General features: G+C 40.9%; 1 protein-coding gene across 1 annotated transcript in view; it reads left to right on the top strand.

Moving 5' to 3' along the window:
* Positions 1-23,167, top strand: part of GABBR2 (gamma-aminobutyric acid type B receptor subunit 2) — a 398,087-nt gene that overhangs the window by 37,125 nt on the left and 337,795 nt on the right. The window contains exon 2 of the mRNA XM_087721949.1: positions 11,882-12,019. Coding sequence (XP_087578075.1) covers positions 11,882-12,019 — 138 coding nt within the window. The remainder of the gene's footprint in view (positions 1-11,881; positions 12,020-23,167) is intronic.

Here is a 23,167-nt window from a genome sequence, read left to right as displayed (position 1 = left end):
CGGCTCAGGGTTGACTCAGCCTTCCATCCTTCCGAGGTGGGTAAAATGAGGACCCAGATTGTTGGGGGCAATATGCTGACTCTCTGTAAACCGCTTAGAGAGGCCTGAAAGGCCTATGAAGCGGTATATAAGTCTACTGCTATTGCTATCAGCATATCCCATTATTTTATTGTGCTAATATGAAAATCTATTTCTACTAATTCATACTATTGAGCATAGATATTAATTGCTTTCATAATTGGCTTTAAGTGGGGGGGGGGAGTTTGCAGACAAAAAGCAGTCAGCCAACTTCATGCCTTTCTCTTTGGTCTGTTTGGAAAATATGGGGGGCATTGTTCAACACAACTGGAATTGGGGGGTGATTAAAGGAAGATTAGAAAAACTAAAGTAAATATCTGGCGACCCCCCAGGGGGAGGGCCTTCTCTGTGGCTGCTCCGGCCCTATGGAACGATCTCCCCGTTGAGATCCGGACCCTTACTACCCTTCAGGCCTTCCGCAAAGCAAATAAGACCTGGCTGTTCTGGCAGGCCTGAGGCTGTTGAATTAGCCAGCCCCATTCGAGGTTACGGCTGTTGTTGAATTTTAAATTGCTGTTTTCTATTTTTATTTTGTACCCCCTCCCCTTTTTATTGTTAGCCGCCCTGAGTCTTCCGGGAATAGGGCAGCATACAAGCCAAATCAATCAATCAATCAATCAATCAATCAATCAATCAATCAATCAATCAATCAATCTAAACTAAATAGATGCATCAATATGTTAAACTTGTTAACACATTTCTGTGAGTGTCACATTAGCAGGGAAATGGTTTTCAATTATTTTAAAATGTTAAAAGAAATTACACAGAATCATCTTTCAGTTAATGTACTGAATTTACTTTTAATTTCATTCTAGGTGTTTTGTTCTTGTTTTGAGTTAGCAGTAACACAATTCTAGTATTTTCTAATGGGTTTTTTAGATCTAACCCCCACCATGGACAGCAGACATCTATATCCTTTTAAAATAGAAAAACAGATTCTATAGCTATCTCTTCAATTCCCAAGGTCTCTCACTCTCTAGAAAATGCTCATCTGAACAAATAAATTCCTAAAAGTACTCTGTTTACACCAAATACAGTATGCAAACTTTCAAATCCTGCTTCTTTTCATAATCCTGGTTTCTCTTAGTAAATCCACTGCTACCTATGTGCTCAAGTAAATCCATTTTGTTATGGAACCAATATCTCTTCTTCTGGAACCAATCTATAAAATACTAGTCTTCCATGGAACTTATAATTCCCTGTTCTTTCTTTGTTTTAGTTTTCAAATAATTCTAATTTTACTCTGGATTTTTACCTAATAATGATAATTAGCGTGTTAATTGTTATAAATGATGGAAAAAATGAAAGGTCTAGAAAGAGTTCTCTATATTTCATCAATTAGATTGAAAAAGAATAGAGAAATATTTTAAGTTTGATTTTTTTACTTTTATCTATGCTGTTCTATAACCATAACACAATGTGGAACATAGACATCCTGATAACCTGTTGCCATCTTCTTTTTGACTAAGCAACATCATAAAGGGTTTTTTTTATTTGAGTGTTCCAAACTCTGTTAATATTAGTGTAATTGAGAATGTTTGCAGCTGAGGTTGAAACCCTTCTACATCAAATGACTGAAAAAGTGACAAAATGCAAGATATAAGATCTGCAAATAGAAATAGAATAGCCGTGGCAAAAGGAAATAGCAATAGCAGTAGACTTATATACCGCTTCATAGGCCTTTCAGGCCTCTCTAAGCGGTTTACAGAGAGTCAGCATATTGCCCCCAACAATCTGGGTCCTCATTTTACCCACCTCGGAAGGATGGAAGGCTGAGTCAACCCTGAGCCGGTGAGATTTGAACCGCTGACCTGCTGATCTAGCAGTAGCCTGCAGTGCTGCATTTAACCACTGCGCCACCTTGGCTCTTATAATGGACTGATAATTCTAAATTACAATAAAATTAGTTTAAAAGATAAATATGGCCAGTATGATGAAATAGGGAGTCTCATTCTCCTTTGTCAAGGGCCTTGATGAAGAGCTAGGTCTTTGTGGCTATTCTAAACAACACCAGAGTGGAGTCATCCAGATCTCTGGGGAAACTTCATTGCTGAGGGCAGGTGCTGCTCAGTGGTGGGTTTCAAAAAAATTTGGGACCTCTTCTGTAGGTGTGGCCTGCTTTCCAGGTCCACTGGTGGAACCTCTTCTAACTGGTTCGGTAGATTTGACGAACCGGTTCTACCGAATATGTGTGAACTGGTAGGAACCCACCTCTGGTGCTGCTACACAACAGGCATGCTTCTGAGGTCCTAAATAATGATATTGATGAACCCAGAGCCTGCTAATCTTGCAGAATTGAGTGGCTGGTTAGATATTATGTGAGTTGTGTGGTCCTTCAGGTAACAAGATAGTATGCCATGTAAGAGTTTACAGATGATAACCAACACTTAAAATAACACCTGGAAGCAAACTGGAAAGTAAGGTAGCTTGTGAAACAAAGGTGTTACTAGGAGAAAGATTTAACCCATCCAAAAGCTCAATATCTTTTTATTTAAAATATAATATTCATTGCATAGGTGATATCTATAGATATGCTATTCATTGCAGCAATACACATGCTTCTTCTGCATACTTGTATAATCTGGCGATGGTAAATTCTTAACCCAATGTCTACTCTTCCTGTTGTGAATATTTATCACATAATGTAGTGCTAAAGCATGCACCCAAAATTTGATCTCAAATAATTTCTGCTTCTAAGTTTCTATATTCAATGTGATACGGCCAGCTCCATAAGTGCAACAGCATATGCATATATAGATTAATTTAGTGCTTGTGGTCTTATCTCCAGATTTAAAGCATTTAAATTTAAACCATTCCATCACAACATTTCTACATGGATGAAATAATTATTCAAAGCAGTTTTAGATTGTGAAAAGGTACTCTTTTCTCTTGATAAGCTTGTAAAATTAAATGACATATTCTTGGCTTAAATAAAGACAGTAAAATGTAAATATGCGTTAATATACTTCAAACACATTCACAACTGACATGGGAAAGACTTTTTTCCTTGCTAATGTGTTCTATTTTGAACTTGTTAATATGATTGTCACAGTATGTAATGTGGAAAATATTTTAGACCAAGTAAAAACCTCTATTTGTCTGACTGATTAATCTGAATGATCTAACAAATAATTCATATTGTCCTAACACCAATGTGTTAGGACAATATGATCTTCCTTATTAGCTGGCCTCTCCTCTGATAATTGGAGGGATGGAGGAAGAAATCTTAATTTTGATCAGGGTGACTCCTTTCAAGAGACCCACACATTATGAGATGAATCACAAAGGCCAACATCATCCAGTTGGCCACCTGATTGATCTTCTCTTTCCCTCTCATGGTGGAGACTAACAAAACACACAGCAATGATTTTTTTCTGGCTAGTCCAAATAAAACTTTGTCTCAAGTGCAATAAATTGTAGCATTCTTGTTTGCATAAGAGCAAACAATCCAGCTATGAATTCTGGGAGTTGAAGTCCACAAGTCTTAAAGTTAACAGGTTTGGGGACCCCTGATTTAAGGTGATCAGAATTGCCTGTTTTAAGTGACAGGAGCACTCTGGAGTTTCTCGGACCTGCTGCAAATAAGCTTGGAAACCTTTGCAAGTGAATCCTACGTTCATTCTTGTCTCCTTTTATGTACGTTGGCTGGCATGAGACTTCCTTTACATCTAATACAAGACCATTGGGTTGGGGGTGTGCAACTTGCCTCCTGTCAGGTGTGAAAGATCAGGTCCACATGGGAAGGTCCAATTATTCTGATTTATTGCTACTCATGCACAGGAATATTCTCAACTAAGGTTAGCCCTTGCCAGAAGTTAGATAAAGGTCAACGCAATTCAAGGGGATTGGACTTAGCTTGCTTGTGGCTACCTAGAGATTCTAGGCTGAACCCTCTTTTGACTCCCCCACTCCCCTCAGGTCCAGGAAGTTTAAAAGAATATGACTAGTAAGGACATGTTCACTAGTAAGTAGAGCCTCATAGAAAGATAGTAAAGAGCAAAAGTTTTCCAAACACTCCTCATGAAATCAAATTCCCATAGGTAACAACATTGAGCAATGAAGAAATTTGAAAGGAGATTAGATTGTACCAACGTCTATTAACAAATGAATATTTTGCCCAGGCATAGAGAGAGAAGCAGAAGGACAAGAACGACTTATAGAAAAAAATACACATTAATTGCCAGTTGAAGCAGAGGCCAATTATCCTTAAATAGCAATAGCAATAGCAGTTAGACTTATATACCGCTTCATAGGGCTTTCAGCCCTCTCTAAGCGGTTTACAGAGTCAGCATATCGCCCCCAACAACAATCCGGGTCCTCATTTTACCCACCTCGGAAGGATGGAAGGCTGAGTCAACCCTGAGCCGGTGAGATTTGAACAGCCCAACTGCAGAACTGCAGTCAGCTGAAGTAGCCTGCAGTGCTGCCTTTAACCACTGCGCCACCTCGGCTCTCTTAAAAAATTGTGACTAGTGGTAACTCATTGGTGAAGTGAAATGAAATAAAATGCCTAGTCTAATTCTGAAAAAAAGACAGATAGGAGGAAATAAAGTGATATAAAAATATAAGAATGTTAATAGAAAGAGACAATAATTGGATAAATAAATATCTCTCTGTTCATTATATGGGATTTGTAAGACCACTTTGTTAGCTATTACAATTATAATTATCTTCAATTTTAGCCAATGAGTGTTGTGAGTATCTTGGTGTAACATGACTCTTACAAATTTCTTAGCAGCAATGTGGGTAGGAGCACTGATGAAACATTACAGTCAGGAGCAATTATTTTTCTATGGCACCTTTTGTTTTCTGTGATGAATTAGAAATACACCTTTGGAGAGCACCAGATGGTATGGGGGAAGTTGATGATGCAGGGATACCTGGGAGTCACATTCGCTGTCAAAGCTGTGATGTCGAGTTGCAACTGTTAAGGTTTGTAGAACTAGCAGATGGTTAAGAGCAGAGTGGAACATCTGGGCAATTGCTTCTTTCTCAGACTGAAGTGTGTCCCGTATTTGAATGCTAGCTTCCACAGAAATAACTAGGTCATGTCTTCTGCAATCTAAGATTGCATTGATAAGCCCTTTTGCTGATTTCAGGTGGAAGCCCCCTAAAAATAACCCCAACAGTTAAGGAGCAATCAGCAAAGGCATTCAGATTTACTCCTGGATAGGGATGGAGTGCAACGCAAAAGCAAGCAAACCAATCTTCAGGATGGCCTCTGATGTGTTTTACTGGAATAAGTCAAAGGTTTCTGGGGGTTGCCAGGTGACACAGAAGAAAATGATTATGGGTCAACAGATAATGGCTGATTCTTGCTACAAAAGAGCTACCATGAGGAGCTGTGCAGGCACAGTGGTTACAGTGCACCAGTGGGTGGGTTCCTACCAGTTCGCACCAGTTTGGTAGAACCGGTTCGTCAAATCTACCGAACCGGTTAGAAGAGGTTCCACCAGTGGACCCGGAAAGCAGGTCACACCTACAGAAGAGGTTCCAAAAATTTTTGAAACCCACCACTCACACACACACACACACACACACACACACACACACACACACACACAGAAAGAGAAAGAGAAAGAGAAAGAGAAAGAGAAAGAGAAAGAGAAAGAAAGGAAGAAAGAAAGAAAGAAAGAAAAAAAGAAAAAAGGAAAGAAAAAGTGAGAGAGACATGAAAGAAAAAAGGAAAAAGGGACAGAGAGACAAAAGGAAGGAAAGAGAGAGAGAGAGAGAGAGAGAGAGAGAGAGAGAGAGAGAGAGAGAGAGAGAGAGAGAGAACACATGGCCAGCAAGCCACTCCCACCAGGTCACATGGCTGGCAAGCCACTCCCACAAAGCAGGCCACACCTCCAGAAGAGGTTCCAAAAAATTTTGAAACTCACCACTCACTCACACACACACACACGCACACAGACTCACACAGAGAGAGAAAGAGAAAGAAAGAAAGAAAAAAAGAAAAAAAGAAAGAAAAAGTGAGAGAGAGATGAAAGGAAAAAGGAAAAAGGGACAGAGAGACAAAAGGAAGGAAAGAGAGAGAGAGAGAGAGAGAGAGAGAGAGAGAGAGAGAGAGAGAGAGAGAGAGAACACATGGCCAGCAAGCCACTCCCACCAGGTCACATGGCCGGCAAGCCACTCCCACAAAGGAGGCCACACCCACAGGGCAGGTTCAAAAAATTTTTGAAACCCACCACTGCAATGCACTATTGTAGGCTAATAGCTCACAGCCAAGAGTTCAGTCCTGACCAACTCAAGGTTCCATCCTGATGTTGATAAAATGAAGATCCAGATTGTTGGGGGCAATAATCTGACACTGTAAACTGCTTAGAGAGTGCTATAAGGCACTATGGAGCAATATACGTAGAAGTCTAAGTGCTATTGCTATTGCTTCAGTGTTTCCCTCTAGCCTACTGCTGATACTAAATTGTAGCATAAGTTACCTTTTAGAATTTGCTTGAGATATCAGGCATCACTTGTAGTAGATATCCTGTTTACTTATAGTTCCAGAGTTAGCTGAAGCAAACTTGAAAAGGGCAGAAACGTTAACCCTGTATGTAGACTTAGGCAAATCCCAATAATCATTGCAGCAGAACTATTGATTGGATTGAGCAACATAATTTGATTGTACGTGCATATTAATGAAATAAAGATAGTGACATAATGAGTGTTCGTTTACAAAGACAGTAGTTCATTGATTTAGACAAAGGCTGTGTTCTTTGGATAGAATTATCATTAATGTATTACCGTCTTCTTCTGTATTATCTTCCAGCAACATTGCTTCCCAGTGTTGATTCCATCTCTTAGTGCCCTAATCAACATTTTTGCGTATAAATATTTAATGGCTGAGATAACAGTTTATTTCCTCTGGGAAAGTGACTCTGAGGAGTGGGCAATTTATTTGCCTTATCTAATATAATTTTCTTTCTACTACATGGTTTTCAATAAATGTCCTTGGAATCCCCATGTTTGTATAGAAAAAGATATATTATTTGTAAATTCCATTTCAGAAAGGGCATATATATCTTATTAGAAACCAATATTTGTTATAAGGAACAGTTAAATAGATTACTTTCAGAAAACATGGGCATTTTAACATGGCAATACTTTAAAATAGCTGTTAATTAAAGTTAATAGTAGCGTGAAGAGTATTATCTAATATGTTTCTGAAAAATCAATTTTGCAGTTTCAGCTGGTCAGCTAACTCCAGCAATGTGTAAGATCTGAGTTTGTGTAGCTTCAATACATAACCATCAACAGCTAATGTTCCAGCCCTTAAACTTTTTCAATTGCAACTATGCTGACATTTTGTGGCTGCCAAGGATCTACTTGAATTGGTCAGTTTCTCCTCCACTGCCAGTGGTTAAGTGTAGAGGGGAAAAATCAATACTCCTCACCCGTTTTGTGAGGGGACAAAAATGACCCAAATTGCCATTAAATTGTGGGAGACTGATAAATCAGAAGTTCCCACCAATGGAGAGGTTCCCAATTATTAGCTCCAAAAGGAATTGATTTTAATTTTTGATTTTATTTATTTAGTAGCTGAATACCCGTGCTCCGCTACGAAACTTTGTGATCGGGCTTGATAAATCGACACTTACAGCTTGAAAATTAATGAGAAGTTATGATCGGCCTCTCCTCTCCCCTGTCTCTCCCTCAAGCTTTCCCCACAGAATTCTTCCCTATCCTAACCCCTTCTCTCCCTCAGGCTTGCCCCACAGAATCCTCCCCTATCATCTCCCCTTCTCTCCCTCAGGCTTGCCCCACAGAATCCTCCCCTATCCTATCCCCTTCTCTCCCTCAGGCTTGCCCCACAGAATCCACCCCTATCCTATCCCCTTCTCTCCCTCAGGCTTGCCCCACAGAATCCTCCCCTATCCTATCCCCTTCTCTCCCTCAGGCTTGCCCTATAGAAGTCTCCCCTATCCTCTCCCCTTCTGTTCCTCAGGCTTTCCCCACAGAAACCTCTCCTATCCTATCCCTGTCTCTCCCTCAAGCTTGCCCCACAGAATCCTTCCCTATCCTAACCCCTTCTCTCCCTCAGGCTTGCCCTATAGAAGTCTCCCCTATCCTATCCCCTTCTCTTCCTCAGGCTTGCCTCAGAGAAATATCTCCTATCCTATCCCTGTCTCTCCCTCAGGCTAGCCCCAGAGAAGTCTTCCCTATCCTATCCCCTTTTCTCTCCCTCACGCTTACCCCACAGAATCCTCCCCTGTCCTATCCCATTCTTTCCCTCAGCCATGCCCCACAGAAACCTCTCCTATCTTACTCCCTTCTCTCCCTCAGGCTTGCCCTATAGAAGTCTCCCCTATCCTCTCCCCTTCTGTTCCTCAGGCTTTCCCCACAGAAACCTCTCCTATCCTATCCCTGTCTCTCCCTCAAGCTTGCCCCACAGAATCCTTCCCTATCCTAACCCCTTCTCTCCCTCAGGCTTGCCCTATGGAAGTCTCCCCTATCCTATCCCCTTCTCTTCCTCAGGCTTGCCTCACAGAAACCTCTCCTATCCTATCCCTGTCTCTCCCTCAGGCTAGCCCCAGAGAAGTCTTCCCTATCCTATCCCCTTCTCTCCCTCAAGCTTACCCCACAGAATCCTCCCCTGTCCTATCCCCTTCTTTCCCTCAGCCTTGCCCCACAGAAACCTCTCCTATCTTATCCCCTTCTCTCTCTCAGGCTCCTCTCCAAACTCCCAGCCAGTAAGTCGGATGTGTCCGGTGCTGGCCATGCCCACATCCAAGTGGCAGTTGGAACAGAGTTATTTTCAGGTTGGAAGGGGGACTAACTCCTTAGCGCCAGAGCGTGTTAATAATAATATAAGAAATACTAATGATCTGATGGTCATTCTGAAAGATTGACTTAGAAGCCAAAAGGAACATACATGCCACTTTTTAAGTTTTACGGTTCACGGTCCAGCGTGAGTGGTTTTCACTTTTATATATATAGATTATTTTCACATTTTCTTCTAAAATGATAACTGAGTTGGTTGGCATGGCTTGTAAAAAGAAGCCCCTTTACACTGCAGGGATGAAGCATCATTTCTGCATGTAAAGCAATCTGGAAGGAATTTGGGGTTTGAATGGTGCCTGTCGTTGGTTTTCACTACAGCTCCTTCTGAGCATAGTTTGTTAACAGAACCTCTCTAGTCCGGGGGTCTGACTGTTGCCATTTAATCTTTTTTGTGTTTCTTGGACCAATTCAGATAATAATTAGTGTGAATAAAGTTTGGGGCCATGAGAGACTGTCTACTCCTTCCAGTGGTGGGTTTCAAAAATTGTTCAAACCTACTCTGTGGGTGTGGCCTCCTTTGTGGGAGTGGCTTGCCACCCATGTGACCAGATGAGAGTGGCTTGCTACCCATGTGACCGGATATGAAGATGCCGACGACACTTGTCAGAACCACCTTAAATTACCTCACACACAGCACTGGCATGCATAAGAATATGATGTAAACTTGTTTTTTAAAAGGCATCTTTGGTTTGCGTTGAAACAACTTCAACACCTGCAATGTTCTGATTGCACCACAAATGCAGTAGTCATCCTTACCTTTCACAGAGGCACTGAGTTTTACAAATATGAGCATGATAGTGTAGAATAATCATATCCAAGGACCAGTGGTGGGTTTCAAAAATTTTTGGAACCTCTTCTGTAGGTGTGGCCTGCTTTCCGGGTCCACTGGTGGAACCTAACCGGTTCGGTAGATTTGACGAACCGGTTCTACCGAATAGGTGCGAACTGGTAGGAACCCACCTCTGACTCCTTCATAGCTTTTCGGCCAGTTCAAAAACTTCTATCATACGTCCTACCACTGTCAAAGGTGAACTTGTTGAATACCTGGGATAGTAATAACCCCTAAATATTAGACAAGTATATTTCATGATCTTTTCTCTTATCTTAAACTTAGTCTTTAGAAAGATTTTAAATTATTTCTTTATATACATAATGTTGTTTTGCTTATGATAGGTAGTGGTATTTCTCACAATATAGGTGTTTTAAATTCTTACTGCTTTATTATCTTTACTGAATATTTTGGGAGAGGGGAGTGAAATGAGAAGTTGAAGAACAATATATAAATACTGATGTGTGTGTGTGTGTGTGTGTGTGTGTGTGTGTGTGTGAGAGAGAGAGAGAGAGAGAGAGAGAGAGAGAGCTCTCCCATTACTTGTCCCAGCTTCTGCTAACCTAGCAGTTCAAAAGCATGTAAAAATGCAAGTAGAAAAATAGGAACCACCTTTGGTGGGAAGGTAACAGCATTCCATGCGCCTTCAGCATTTAATGTTGCCGCATACATGACCACGGAGACGTTTTTAGACAGCGCTGTCTCTTCGGCTTTGAAATGGAGATGAGCACCGCCCCCTAGTGTCGGGAACGACTAGCATATATATGCAAGGGGAACCTTTACCATTACCTTATAAACCGGTGATACAAAAATAGATTTTTGGAAGGAGTATAATGTAAGGAATGTTGTTATGAAATAGCAATAATAAGTTTGGCTAAAGTGCAAAATCAGGTTTAAAAGTAGAACACAGATGTTGATAGACATTTTCTTCATGTATCATGCTATATATATGTGTGATGTAGCTGTGGTTCGCTCATGAGGCCAATGTTGAGAAAAGACACGGACAGGAGCTTTCTCGGAATGAGGCGACCCAGATTGGAGTCTGGGAGCCCCTTTTATTGAGACAGGACAAAGGCAGGAGGAGCAATCAGCATGTGATTTAAGACAGCCTGTCAAACTACAATTTGTAGGCCCTTGTGACCTCTAGGCTGGAGTACTGCAATGTGCTCTACCTGGGGCTGCCCTTGAAGAGTATTCGGCGACTTCAGCTAGTCCAGAATGCGGCCGCACGAGCGATTGTGGGTGCACCTTGCTTCACCCACATAACACCTATCCTCCGCGAGCTGCACTGGCTACCTGTCGATCTCCGGATACGCTTCAAGGTGCTACTTGTCACCATAAAGCCCTTCATGGTAGTGGATCTGGGTACTTGAGAGACCACCTACTGCCAATCACCTCCACTCGACCTATTAGATCCCATAGATTAGGCCTCCTCCGAGTCCCATCTGCCGGTCAATGTCGACTGGCAACCACGCGGAGGAGAGCCTTCTCGGTGGCAGCTCCGACCCTATGGAACGATCTCCCCATGGAGATTCGTACCCTCACCACCCTCCAGACCTTCCGCACAGCCCTCAAAATCTGGCTATCCCGTCAGGCCTGGGGCTAAAGACTGTAACCCACCCGAATGGTATGAATGTTGTGTTTTTTAATGACGTACTGTCCTACGTGTTAAATGTTTGTTTCCCCCCCCCTTTTCGAGTTGTAAGCCACCCTGAGTCCCCCCAGGGAAAAGGGCGGCATATAAATAAACTTCTCAAATCTCAAATCTCAAATCTCAAATTGCTAATCTACTGCTCAGGGAAGTTCTGTCTATATATGGTCAAATCCTGGGCGTTGTTGGGTAAGGCATATCTAGAGTGAACTATCAGGATGTTATGTTATGAACTATCAGGATGTTATGGAGTTTGTTTTTTCCTGTGTGGTTCAGCGTGGCTGCGCTGTTATGCACTGGGCCATGGGTGACCGCCACACCTACACAAGGAGCTATATGACAACATATATGATTTAAAGCAATTTCTGTGTTACAACTTAGAAGACCAGAATGTTGCCATTTAGGATAATTAAAAAATAACTAGCTAGTATAACAGTCACTGCTTGCTGACTACTTTCCTTCAATTATGGTATTAATTATGGAAATCCTTAAATATCAAAGTGCACCTTTAATTACATGTGATTTTCTTCATTTGTTTTCCCTAGTGTGACAATGCAAAGGGTCTTAAAGCCTTCTATGATGCAATAAAATATGGACCTACACATCTAATGGTTTTTGGTGGCGTATGTACAACTGTAACATCCATCATTGCTGAATCCTTAATAGGATGGAATTTGGTTCAGGTAAGTAACTCTCAGTTCTATATAGAAATGTCTCCCATGCTTTAAAATGTTTAGAACATTAGATGTATAATTCTAAAGAGGGTGCCCGACTTCTATGATCTACTTCAAAACCCACAAACAACTGTGGGTAAAGTCCAATGAAATACTTTTGCTGATATAACTATATAACTCAACATATAACATGAGCCGAAGTGGCGCAGTGGTTAAATGCAGCACTGCAGGCTACTTCAGCTGACTGCAGTTCTGCAGTTCGGCTGTTCAAATCTCACCGGCTCAGGGTTGACTCAGCCTTCCATCCTTCCGAGGTGGGTAAAATGAGGACCCGGATTGTTGTTGGGGGCAATATGCTGACTCTGTAAACCGCTTAGAGAGGGCTGAAAGCCCTATGAAGCGGTATATAAGTCTAACTGCTATTGCTATTGCTACTATCAGTGGGATAGAGAGGAAATTATTTTTTCCCTCCGTATTTCCCATGAACTGTCATCTACTAAGAGTGATATGGAGGATTTAGAGAGTTTCAGTCACAGGCTTTGTGTGGTTGTGAAATGCTGAAAGACGCAGAGGAGCATAGTGTAACTGTGGTTCTGTTTAGTTTAACTGGTTGGAAATACAGATTCAAAATGGGATTTTGAGGTGCGTTTAATTAGTTGCAGCAATTTATGAACCACATTCTGAGACCATCCACATACACAAGAAAAAAAATATTTCTGAATTATTAATTTGATATTAGTATAAAGATGGTTTGGCAGAATTACTGTGGGCATGATCAACGGTACTATTAATTATCTGCTTAATTAGAAGTTGGGAGTTCCTGAAGCTGAGAGATAACTGCAGTCTGCCACTGAATACATTGCAAGGAATGTTGTTTTTGTATTTGCAACAAGTAAAATACAGCTAGTTGCATTGGAATTCTGAAGAATAAAATCTGATTTTAGAATAAAAGTCTGATAGCTATTCTTTAGACAAGTAAATGCGGAAAGAGGCTACGCCTCTCCTTCTGAGTTCTGGTTTCAGGAACAGCTACCTTTATGGACCAAATATCATGATGTTTAACAGATATTGATTTTATCCAGTTTTTGGATTTGTGGTAAATGGGGGGATAAATTGGAAACGTCTGTATTTGGATTATTTTTAGAATGCAGGCTATCTTTCTACAATTAATTACAAGTCAAGATAATAGCAAGATTTCATTTGGCAATTGCATCATTTTTGCTACGTGTAATCTTTATATAATCACCTTGTAATGAGCTTTAATATATTACTGTATGTTTCTAACACACAACCTTATCTACAACTGAGCTCTGAATAATCATTTCATTATACCAGTTGAAAACAACTTGATGGCGCATAATCAGAAAACAATCAAAACTCGAGTAGGTAAATATTACCAAAATAGAATTAGAAAAAGTTTCTGGGCTGGTAGTTATAGCATCTGATAGAACTACTTACTGGTAGCTATGATTTTCATCTGAAAATTCATGTTTTGTGTACTTTTATTGGAAAGCTCCTACATGAATCAGTGATGTGGTACAGTAAGTCTCATTCCTAGGAATTCATTCATTAATTCATTCTAGAAGATTAGCAATAGCAATAGCAGTTAGACTTATATACCGCTTCATAGGGCTTTCAGCCCTCTCTAAGCGGTTTACAGAGTCAGCATATCGCCCCCAACAATCTGGGTCCTCATTTTACCCACCTCGGAAGGATGGAAGGCTGAGTCAACCTTGAGCCGGTGAGATTAGAACCGCTGAACTGCAGATAACAGTCAGCTGAAGTGGCCTGCAGTACTGCACCCCAACCACTGCGCCACCACGGCTCTAGATCCAAAAATATTTCAGGTTCCGAATGGGTTGTTGTATCACTACCAGAAGTATTCTAATGCTATTTTGCCTGCATAAAAATGTTCTAGAGAGGCAGATATAATCCATTTGAAATTCAAAACAGATATTTTGAACTTAAAATGAGCATCTCAGTCAAGACTTGCTCAACTCTTGATGATTAGGAGCTGGCTATCAGAAAGGTGGCTTTTCAAGTATTGATTTATATAGGAGGAGAGTCCTCTTGAGCAGGGGTCCCCATCCCTTGGGCCTTGAGGCCTTGAGCCATTCAGAACCTGGCCGCAGAAGTGGCGGATGAGTGTGCGTACATCCCAGTGGTGGGTTTCAAAAATTGTTCGAACCTACTCTGTGGGTGTGGCCTCCTTTGTGGGAGTGGCTTGCCACCCATGTGACCGGATGGGAGTGGCTTGCCGCCAATGTGACCGGATATGAAGATGCCGACGACACTTGTCAGAACTACCTTAAATTACCTCACACACAGCACTGGCATGCATAAGAATATGATGTAAGCTTGTTTTTTAAAAGGCATCTTTGGTTTGCGTTAAAACAACTTCAACACACGCAATGTTCTGATTGCACCACAAACGCAGTAGTCATCCTTACCTTCCACAGAGGCACTGAGTTTTATAAATATGAGCATGATAGTGTAGAATAATCATATCCAAGGACCAGTGGTGGGTTTCAAAAAAGTTTGGAACCTCTTCTGTAGGTGTGGCCTGCTTTCCGGGTCCACTGGTGGAACCTCTTCTAACCGGTTCGGTAGATTTGACGAACCGGTTCTACCAAATAGATGCGAACTGGTAGGAACCCACCTCTGATAGATAGGCAAGGTGGAATGTAAATAGTTTGCCTATAATATAACATATATGTTTTTAACTTCAGCTCCCACCACCAAAGATAGCCTGGCCAATGATAAAGGAATTATTAATCAAAATATCCAGAGGAGCATTAAAGGATCTTTTATTTGAAAGATACCAATGGAACAGTTCATGTATACCTTTTAAAGAGAATTAAATGGCTGCCACGAAATGGCTGCCATACTTTCATTATGGCATTGGAAGTAGATTTGAGAAATCCAATTTCAAATTCCCATTCTTCCATGAAGTTGATTTGAAGGACTTTTCACTATTGGTTATCACTTAACCTAATCAAAATAAAACTCCAAACGTAGCATCCAAATAATAATAAATGCCCAAGAGAAAACACCAGACCCATAAAAACAATAATCTCTGTGACATTAGTAACAAATGGAGTCTTTATTTGTTTATTAAAGAAGGCAGCTCATGAGTTCATAAAGAAAATATATAAATTATCCACTGTTGCAAGTCAGAGGTGAATTCGACTGTTCAGAGTTGTATCACAATTGTTATAGTGGTACCATAACAGTTCAGGATCCATAACAGATTCCATTAGACTTCAGAGAACATCCTCATCTTTGAGAAACAGCATCGTAATAGGAAGACCTGTTAGGAAGCAGCTAACTGGCAGGGAGGAGGGATCAAGCATGCTGCTTCCTGGAGTCACTGCATAACTGTAAAAGGGCTAGGGCCAATCCTCCCTAAGTTATTTGGAGTCTTATCTAATTGTTCCAGTGGTGGGATTCAAATAATTTAACAACCGGTTCTCTGCCCTAATGACCATCTGGGTAGGTGGGGCTCGGTGGTCATGTGACCGGGTAGGCATGGCCAACTCAAGGTCACTCAGGTCAATGGATGCTTCGCCTTACTGTTACAATGTAATAAGGGTTAACCGGAGAGGCAGTTTCTGTAAGCAGGGCAATAAAGAGGAGGCTAGAAACAACACTAGAATGCTTCCTTCCTGCCTTCCTTACAGGATTAGCCCTGTAAAGTGGAAAAAAACAAAAGGAGATTTCTTCCAACAATCGGTTCTCTGAACTACTTAGAAAGTTAGACTCCTCTCCAGACTATGAAAAGGCTGCTTGTGCACACGCCCCTCTTGCAGAAGTCAACACAGGAACGAATGTTGGAGAACATTTTTGATGAGCTTAGCTGGCTGGATTGCTGCCAGGGCTTATCTGTGCTGGATTGCTGCTCAGCTTGTCTGTGCCAGTTTGCTGCCAAGGACCTGTCTGTCTGTTAATAGATTGCGTAAAGTGTCTTTGGCTCGGAGTGTGCTTTGGTGTGGAACAAGGGGGGTCAGAACACTAACCATAGGAAATTCTGTTATGTGAGCACAGCCTCAACCTCACACATGAAAGAAACAAGACTGGGTCAACTGAGAAAGCCGAGGTGGCGCAGTGGTTAGGGTGCAGTACTGCAGGCCACTTTAGCTGACTGTGATCTGCAGTTCAGCGGTTCAAATCTCACCGGCTCAAGGTCGACTCAGCCTTCCATCCTTCCGAGGTGGGTGAAATGAGGACCTGGACTGTGGGGGCAAGTTGCTGACTCAATTTGCTAAAAAAATAATAATTGTAAACCGCTTAGAGAGGGCTGAAAGGCCTTGAAGCGGTATATAAGTCTAATAAATAAATAAACTGGAAAACTAGGTGGAAAATCCATGATTGAAAATGGATTATATTTTCTAGATTGATTTTGAATGTATTCATTGTCATGGGGTTTTAGAGACCCTAATAACCAAAAACAAATTCTTCTCTTGGCAAAGCTGAGAAATCATGATTGGAACAAGGGTATCACCTGGGATACAGTAGAAATTTAATCAATGTTAAGGCCTCACATGCTGCCTTTGAAATTGCCACAGGCCTTCCAAGTAGTTTGATGTTTGGCATGGAGAACTGTTGTCTAGGGAATGCAGTGCTACTTTAGCCAAGTAGAACATTCTGTACTTAACAATGAATAGTAGCCAACATTTCAGCAAATGTGGTGAATTTTTCAAATGGCAGCCAAGTCTCTTGTTTGTGATGCATTTTATAACTTATTTTGATGGCTCATCATAGATTTATCTATGAATTCTAGAACCATCCCATGCATCAAGATGTCCAAGTAAGGTGTTTCTTTTAAAAAAACAGGCCAATGAAAATGGACCTTTGAGTAATTTACTGTTGCTACTATTTCTCCACCACTTTCACAGCCATTAGTGGTGTTTAAAACATTGTTCAACATCAAGGAAGGGAGGGAGTAAGTAAGTAAGTTAGTGTAGTTAGTTAGTTGTTCTGACCTCCTCCTCCGTCCAGTAATGAATGCTGAGACAAGCTTAACTGGAATTTCAAAGCACTTTATTAGCAAGAAACCAAAACCTCGGTGGCTGAAAGCCAAGCATAAGAAACAGATAAGAACCTTGGCAGCAACTCAGACTTCGATAGATAACAGCTTCTCCAGCGTTAGGAATGACGTTGAATCCTGCAAAACCAGGCTCCTCCCAGTCTCTCTTTAAATACTATCTTGAGAGGAGCCTAATTACAATCACCTGGGTCCAATTACCTTTGGTAACTGCGTAGCTGCTCTCTACGTCGATCTGCCCGGCGTTGGCCGGCATCCAGGAACAACTTCCTTGGCTCCTCTCCACTGCTCCTATGCATGACGTCCGGATCGCACTCCCTTGTCTCCTCCCCACTGGTCCAAGGCTCAGGCGCCTCCTGGTGGCCAACCAGACTCTCTGCACCCTGCTCGGAGTCGGAACCCTGTCCAGGGTCCTCCACATCCTCCAGAGCTGACTCATAGGGCCCCTCGCTCCTGCTGGGCCACAACAGTTAGTGCAGTTAGTTAGTTAGTTTGTGTGGCTTGATCTCTGGTAATGGGCCTTTGAGAAATGAAAGTCTCAAGTTGTTTGGTACCCTTGGAAGGGATTTTGACACTGTTAAATAGGTTGCCTTATGGCTATACAGCATTGTAACTGCATTGTAATCCCAGTGGAAATTTCACCCTGTTCTGAGCTGGAATAGCTTCTGTTCTGATTGATGTACAGATATATGGAAGACAGCTGGGAAGATTTTACAAAGTGCATGCATTCTGTCTCATTGTGACCTAGAGTCCTAGACTATAAATGAAGATGCTACAAAATGTGACTGAAGTTTGACAAGTTAATAATGCTATTTCTTTGCCATCCTGTTTTAAAACTTAAAGATATAGGACCACTGCTATCTGTTAAAACAGCTGCTACTTAATTACAAAATATGCCTGCTTTCTGTACTCTAGTAATTCATTAAATACTGGAAATAGCATTGACATATGGTAATATGTGTCATAAGGGATAAATTATTCTGTTAAAAATAAATGTCTGTATCACTACCAATCAATCATAGCTTGAGCCAATAATGATATTGTTGAACTATTTAAAACGATGATATACTTTTCCAGCTGTTTACTCAAGGAAACACAAAATATTGTTTTTTTTTTAAAGATGTATTTGCTAATCTTTAAAGCAAGGATGCAATTACTGGTTTCAATTATGCAGATGAAGATAAAGATTCCAATTGGAACATTTCTCAGTATTATGAGGATAAATATTCACCATTAAGTAAATGTTTCATGTGTTTAACAGGTGAAGCTAAGCAAAATCACATCAGATATCTGTACAATTAGCACGGGTCTCACCCAGGGCTGTGTGCTCTCTCTACTTCTCTTCTCTCTCCATACCAATGATTGCATTTCAAAAGATCCCTCTGTTAAAGTACTGAAGTTTGCAGATGATACAGCAGTGATTTGACTCATTTGAGACATCGACTAATCTGCATACAGTTTGAAGTTTGAAGTTTTATTTTATTTCTATGCCGCCCTATTCCCTATAGGGACTCAGGGCGGCGAACAACTCAAACGGGAAACGGAACATACAAATACAAGACAGGCAGTTAAAATAACCAACAACCACACCTGTCGAGAGGGGAAGGGAGCTCATCAACCCCAGGCCTGCCGACACAGCCAGGTTTTAACGGCTTTCCGGAAGGCCAGGAGAGAGGTGAGGGTCCGAATCTCCATGGGGAGTTCGTTCCAAAGGGCCAGAGCTGCAACAGAGAAGGCCCTCCCCCGGGTCGTAGCCAGATGGCATTGGCTGGTGGATGGAACCCGGAGGAGGCTGACCCTGTGCGATCTAATGGGTCTTTGGGAGGTAATTGGCAGCAGGCGGTCTCTCAAGTACCCAGGTCCAATACAATGAAGGGCTTTATAAGTAATAACTAGCACCTAGCATACAGATGGGAGGTTGAACAACTAGTCTTGTGGGGTGACCGGAACAATCTTGAACTAAACACACTCAAAATTGTAGAAACGATGGTAGATTTTAGGAGAAACCCTCCTATACTACACCCTCTTACAATACTGGACAACACAGTTTCAACAGTAGAGACCTATCATATCTCAAGACTTAAAATGGACACCTAGCATCAAAAACATCATCAAAAAAGCACAACAATGTTCTTTCTGCGCCAACTCAGAAAGCTCAGACTGACCAAGGAGCTGCTGATACAGTTCTACAGAGGGATTATTGAGTCTGTCATCTGCACATCTATAACTGTCTGGTTTGGCTCTGCAACCAAATAAGACAGACACAGACTTCAATGGATAATTAGAACTGCAGAAAAAACAGTTGTTACTAACCTGCCTTCCATTGAGGACCTGTATACTGCACGGGTCAAAAAGAGGGCTGTGAAAATATCTACAGACCCCTCGTATCCTGGACATAAATTGTTTCAACTTCTTCCCGCAAAACAATGTTATAGAGCAGTGGTTCCCAAACTTGGCAACTTTAAGACTTGTGGACTTCAACTCCCAGAGTTCTCCAGCCAGAAGAGCTAGCTGGAGAATTCTGGGAGTTGAAGTCCACAAGTCTTAAAGTTGCCAAGTTTGGGAACCACTGTTATAGAGCATTGCACACCAGAAAAAACTAGACACAAGGACAGTTTTCCCTGCATCCCATCACTCTGCTAAACAACTATTTCCCACAACACTGTCAAACGATTTACTAAAAACTGTATTACTATTATTCTTCTCATCCTTTCTATTACCTTTCTCCTTTTCTATTTATGACTATAACCTTTTTGCTTGTATCTTTATGATTTCTATTGTTTTATTTACTTTCCTAGTATGATTTTGATTGCTTATTTAATACACTATGACTATCACTAAGTGTTGTATCTTGTGATTCATGATGAATGTATTTATGATGACTATGACCATGATTTATTACTTATATATTTTATGTACACTGAGAGCTTGTGCACCAAAGACAAATTCCTTGTGTGTCCATTCACACTTCACCGATGAAGAATTCTGTTCTGTTCTGTTCCGTTCCGTTCCATTCCATTCCATTCCATTCTGGCAGACGTATTTAATTTAGTACTGAGAAGCATGAGGCAACAATGAAACAATCATTGTTTAATTTATTGTGTATGTGTATGTGTATATGCGAAATGTACTTTTTGATATATTTGGCCCAATAGATTCTATTGGTTGACTCCTTCCTCTCCTTTCCATGGGTTCTCTGGTTGCAAGAATCTAGACCTTCATGTAGTATAGATAGATAAATGTGAATGAAATGTCAGAAGGAATTTAAGCTAGCCAATAATATTACCCTAAAAAAATTATGTTGCTAATACATGTATTATGGCATACATTTCTGTCTGCTATTTGTCATAGTATTAAAAAGATTGCAATCACATAGTAGCATTGGTGACTGTCTTATTTTTGTTACAGTTAACATGACTTATCCCTCTAGTTACAGACAACATGTTGTCAAGACCAACAAGTATCAAGTTGAAAAGAAGATACAAATAAAAGTGTAATCATAGGTAGTTACTACAGTTCCACCACAAAACCGCGTTCGACTAAAGCGCGCTCGACGAAACCGCGTAGCTGACGTCATCACAGCGCGACAACAGCGCGGAGAAAAAAGCATGCTGTGAACGCTAAAGCTAAAATTAACCCCTAAACCTAAACCTAATCCCCCTAAACCTAATCCTAAACCTAACCCTAACCCTAAACCTAACCGTTAACCTAACCCTAACCCTAACCCTAAACCTAACCCTAAACCTAACCCTTAACCTAACGCTAAACCTAATCCTAACCCTTAACCTAACCCTTAACCTAACCCTTAACCTAACCCTTAACCTAACCCTTAACCTAACCCTAACCCTTAACCTAACCCTAAACCTAACCCTTACCTTAACTTGAATCGGCTTGCTTTTAAAGCGCTATTTAAAGCGCCCTTTTTTCTCCGCGGTTGCTGTTGTCGCCTTGCTGATGACATCAGCGACGCGGTTTAATTGGGCGCGCTTTAGTGGAGCGCGGTTTTGTCGTGCCACGAGTTACTACAGTCTTGATGGCCAAACACCTGAGCAAATCTAATGTAGAATCGAATATAGGAATTGGACAGTATTACATTTATAGCATCCTTTTTGTCTTGTTTCTAAGAGGATATATTATTATTTCCCTGAATTACATATATAGCGTCATCCTCTGATCATGTTATTTCATGTACAGTAGGAGTAAATCCATCTAGATTCTTCAGGATTAGCACCTTATTGGAATACATAGTAGATGTATTGGAACAAAAAAATACTGTCATGGAAAGTGTGTATTTGGCACCTTTAAATCTTGACACATGTTTGGTTTTAAGTGTAAAGGAAGTTGGTTTTATTTCCATCGTTTAGGTGGTCAAAATCATCTGATATTAAGTGAAAAATTAATATTTGATCGCTGCTCCCATGAGAAAGTAACTAATTGGAATAACACATATTTTAAAATGGGAGGTAAATATTGTTGGAAAGCATAGGTGGTAAATAGGATAGTTTCCTTAATTGCATATAATTAATTATACTTTAAACATTTTTGAGTCTACAAAAAGAGTTTGCCAAAATAACTGAAAAGTAATACATTCACCATATGTTGTACCATTTATTTGGATGAGAATCATTGGCTGCTTGGAATCTTTATGTTTTTGAACATAGCAGATAAAATTGTGTTTTTTAGAGATTAAAGTAACGCATCCAATTTTCAACAAATATGAAAAATACATAAATCACTTGGAAAAAAGAGTAAGCATTTCCTATTCTAGGCATTTGTTATACAATAACAATAGCAATAGCAATTAGACTTATATACCGCTTCATAGGGCTTTCAGCCCTCTCTAAGCAGTTTACAGAGTCAGCATATCGCCCCCACAGTCTGGGTCCTCATTTCACCCACCTCAGAAGGATGGAAGGCTGAGTCAACCTTGAGCCGGTGAGATTAGAACCGCTGAACTGCAGATAACAGTCAGCTGAAGTGGCCTGCAGTACTGCACCCTAACCACTGCGCCACCTCGGCTCTTCAATGGTTTCAGGTTTTAAGAAATATTAAATATATTTCTTTTTATATCAAAACAAGTTTAATTTATTAAAACCTTTAATGATGTTTAAAGCTGCAAAAATATAGTACTTTGAATTATTTGAACTATTGTCAAAAAGTTATTTGGGTTCTTGGAAAGACACTTTGGTACTGAAAACAAAACATTATCTTAAGAAAATATGCCAATCATAGGAAAGAGTGGACAGTATATTTCAATGTGGTAGGTATTCACTTTGTTGTTTAAAAATTAAGTTATAGCACATTCTATATAGGTATAATTATTATTGAATTTCCCTCAAATCATTAGATTTCTGATTACTTCATCTTTTAAAAAAGATCCTGCTTTGTTCTATTTGAACTTTTCTGCTTTGTAGTTTCAATTTGAATAGTTTATTACAGATCACAAATTAAATACGCATATCAAAGCAATTAGATTAAATAAAATAATGCAGAGAAATGAAAGAGGAAACAAAAGGGAGGAAGGAGGAAAAGTACTATGTAATGAAAAAGGGGAAAACAATATAGTGTTCTGTTCTGCCCCCCCCCCTCGTCCCACACCAACACACACTCCAAGCCAAAGATAAGTTACGGCATTTAATTAACAGACAGACAGGTCCTTGGCAGCAAACCGGCACAGACAAGCTGGGGCAGCAATCCAGCATAGATAAGCCGTGGCAGCAATCCAGCCTGCCTAGCTCACCATAATGTTCTCCAACATTAGTTCCTGCGTGGACTTCTGCAAGAGGGGCGTGTGCACAAGCAGTCCTTTTATAGTCTGGAGAGGAGCCTAATGACCACCAGTTGAGTGCAATTACCTCCTGTAATTGCGTAATTGTTCCTTACACCTATTAGCTCTCCATTGCCGGGCATCTAGGAACAACTCCCTTGGCTCCTCCCCACTGGTCCAAGGCTCAGGTGCCTCCTGGTGGCCAAACAGCCTCTCTGCACCCTGCTTGGAGTCGGAACCTTGTTCAGGGTCCTCCACATCCTCCAAAGCCGACTCACAGGGCCCCTCGCTGTCGGAGTCTGGTGGCAGCTCCAACGGCTCCTGCTGGGCCACAACAGTGTTCTAG

The sequence above is a fragment of the Thamnophis sirtalis genome, unplaced genomic scaffold, assembly GCF_051295495.1.
Source record: "Thamnophis sirtalis isolate CommonGarterSnake01/CBP01778 unplaced genomic scaffold, rThaSir2_p1.2 scaffold_8, whole genome shotgun sequence".
Lineage (NCBI taxonomy): Eukaryota > Metazoa > Chordata > Lepidosauria > Squamata > Natricidae > Thamnophis > Thamnophis sirtalis.
This window is presented reverse-complemented; position numbering and strand designations above follow the sequence as displayed.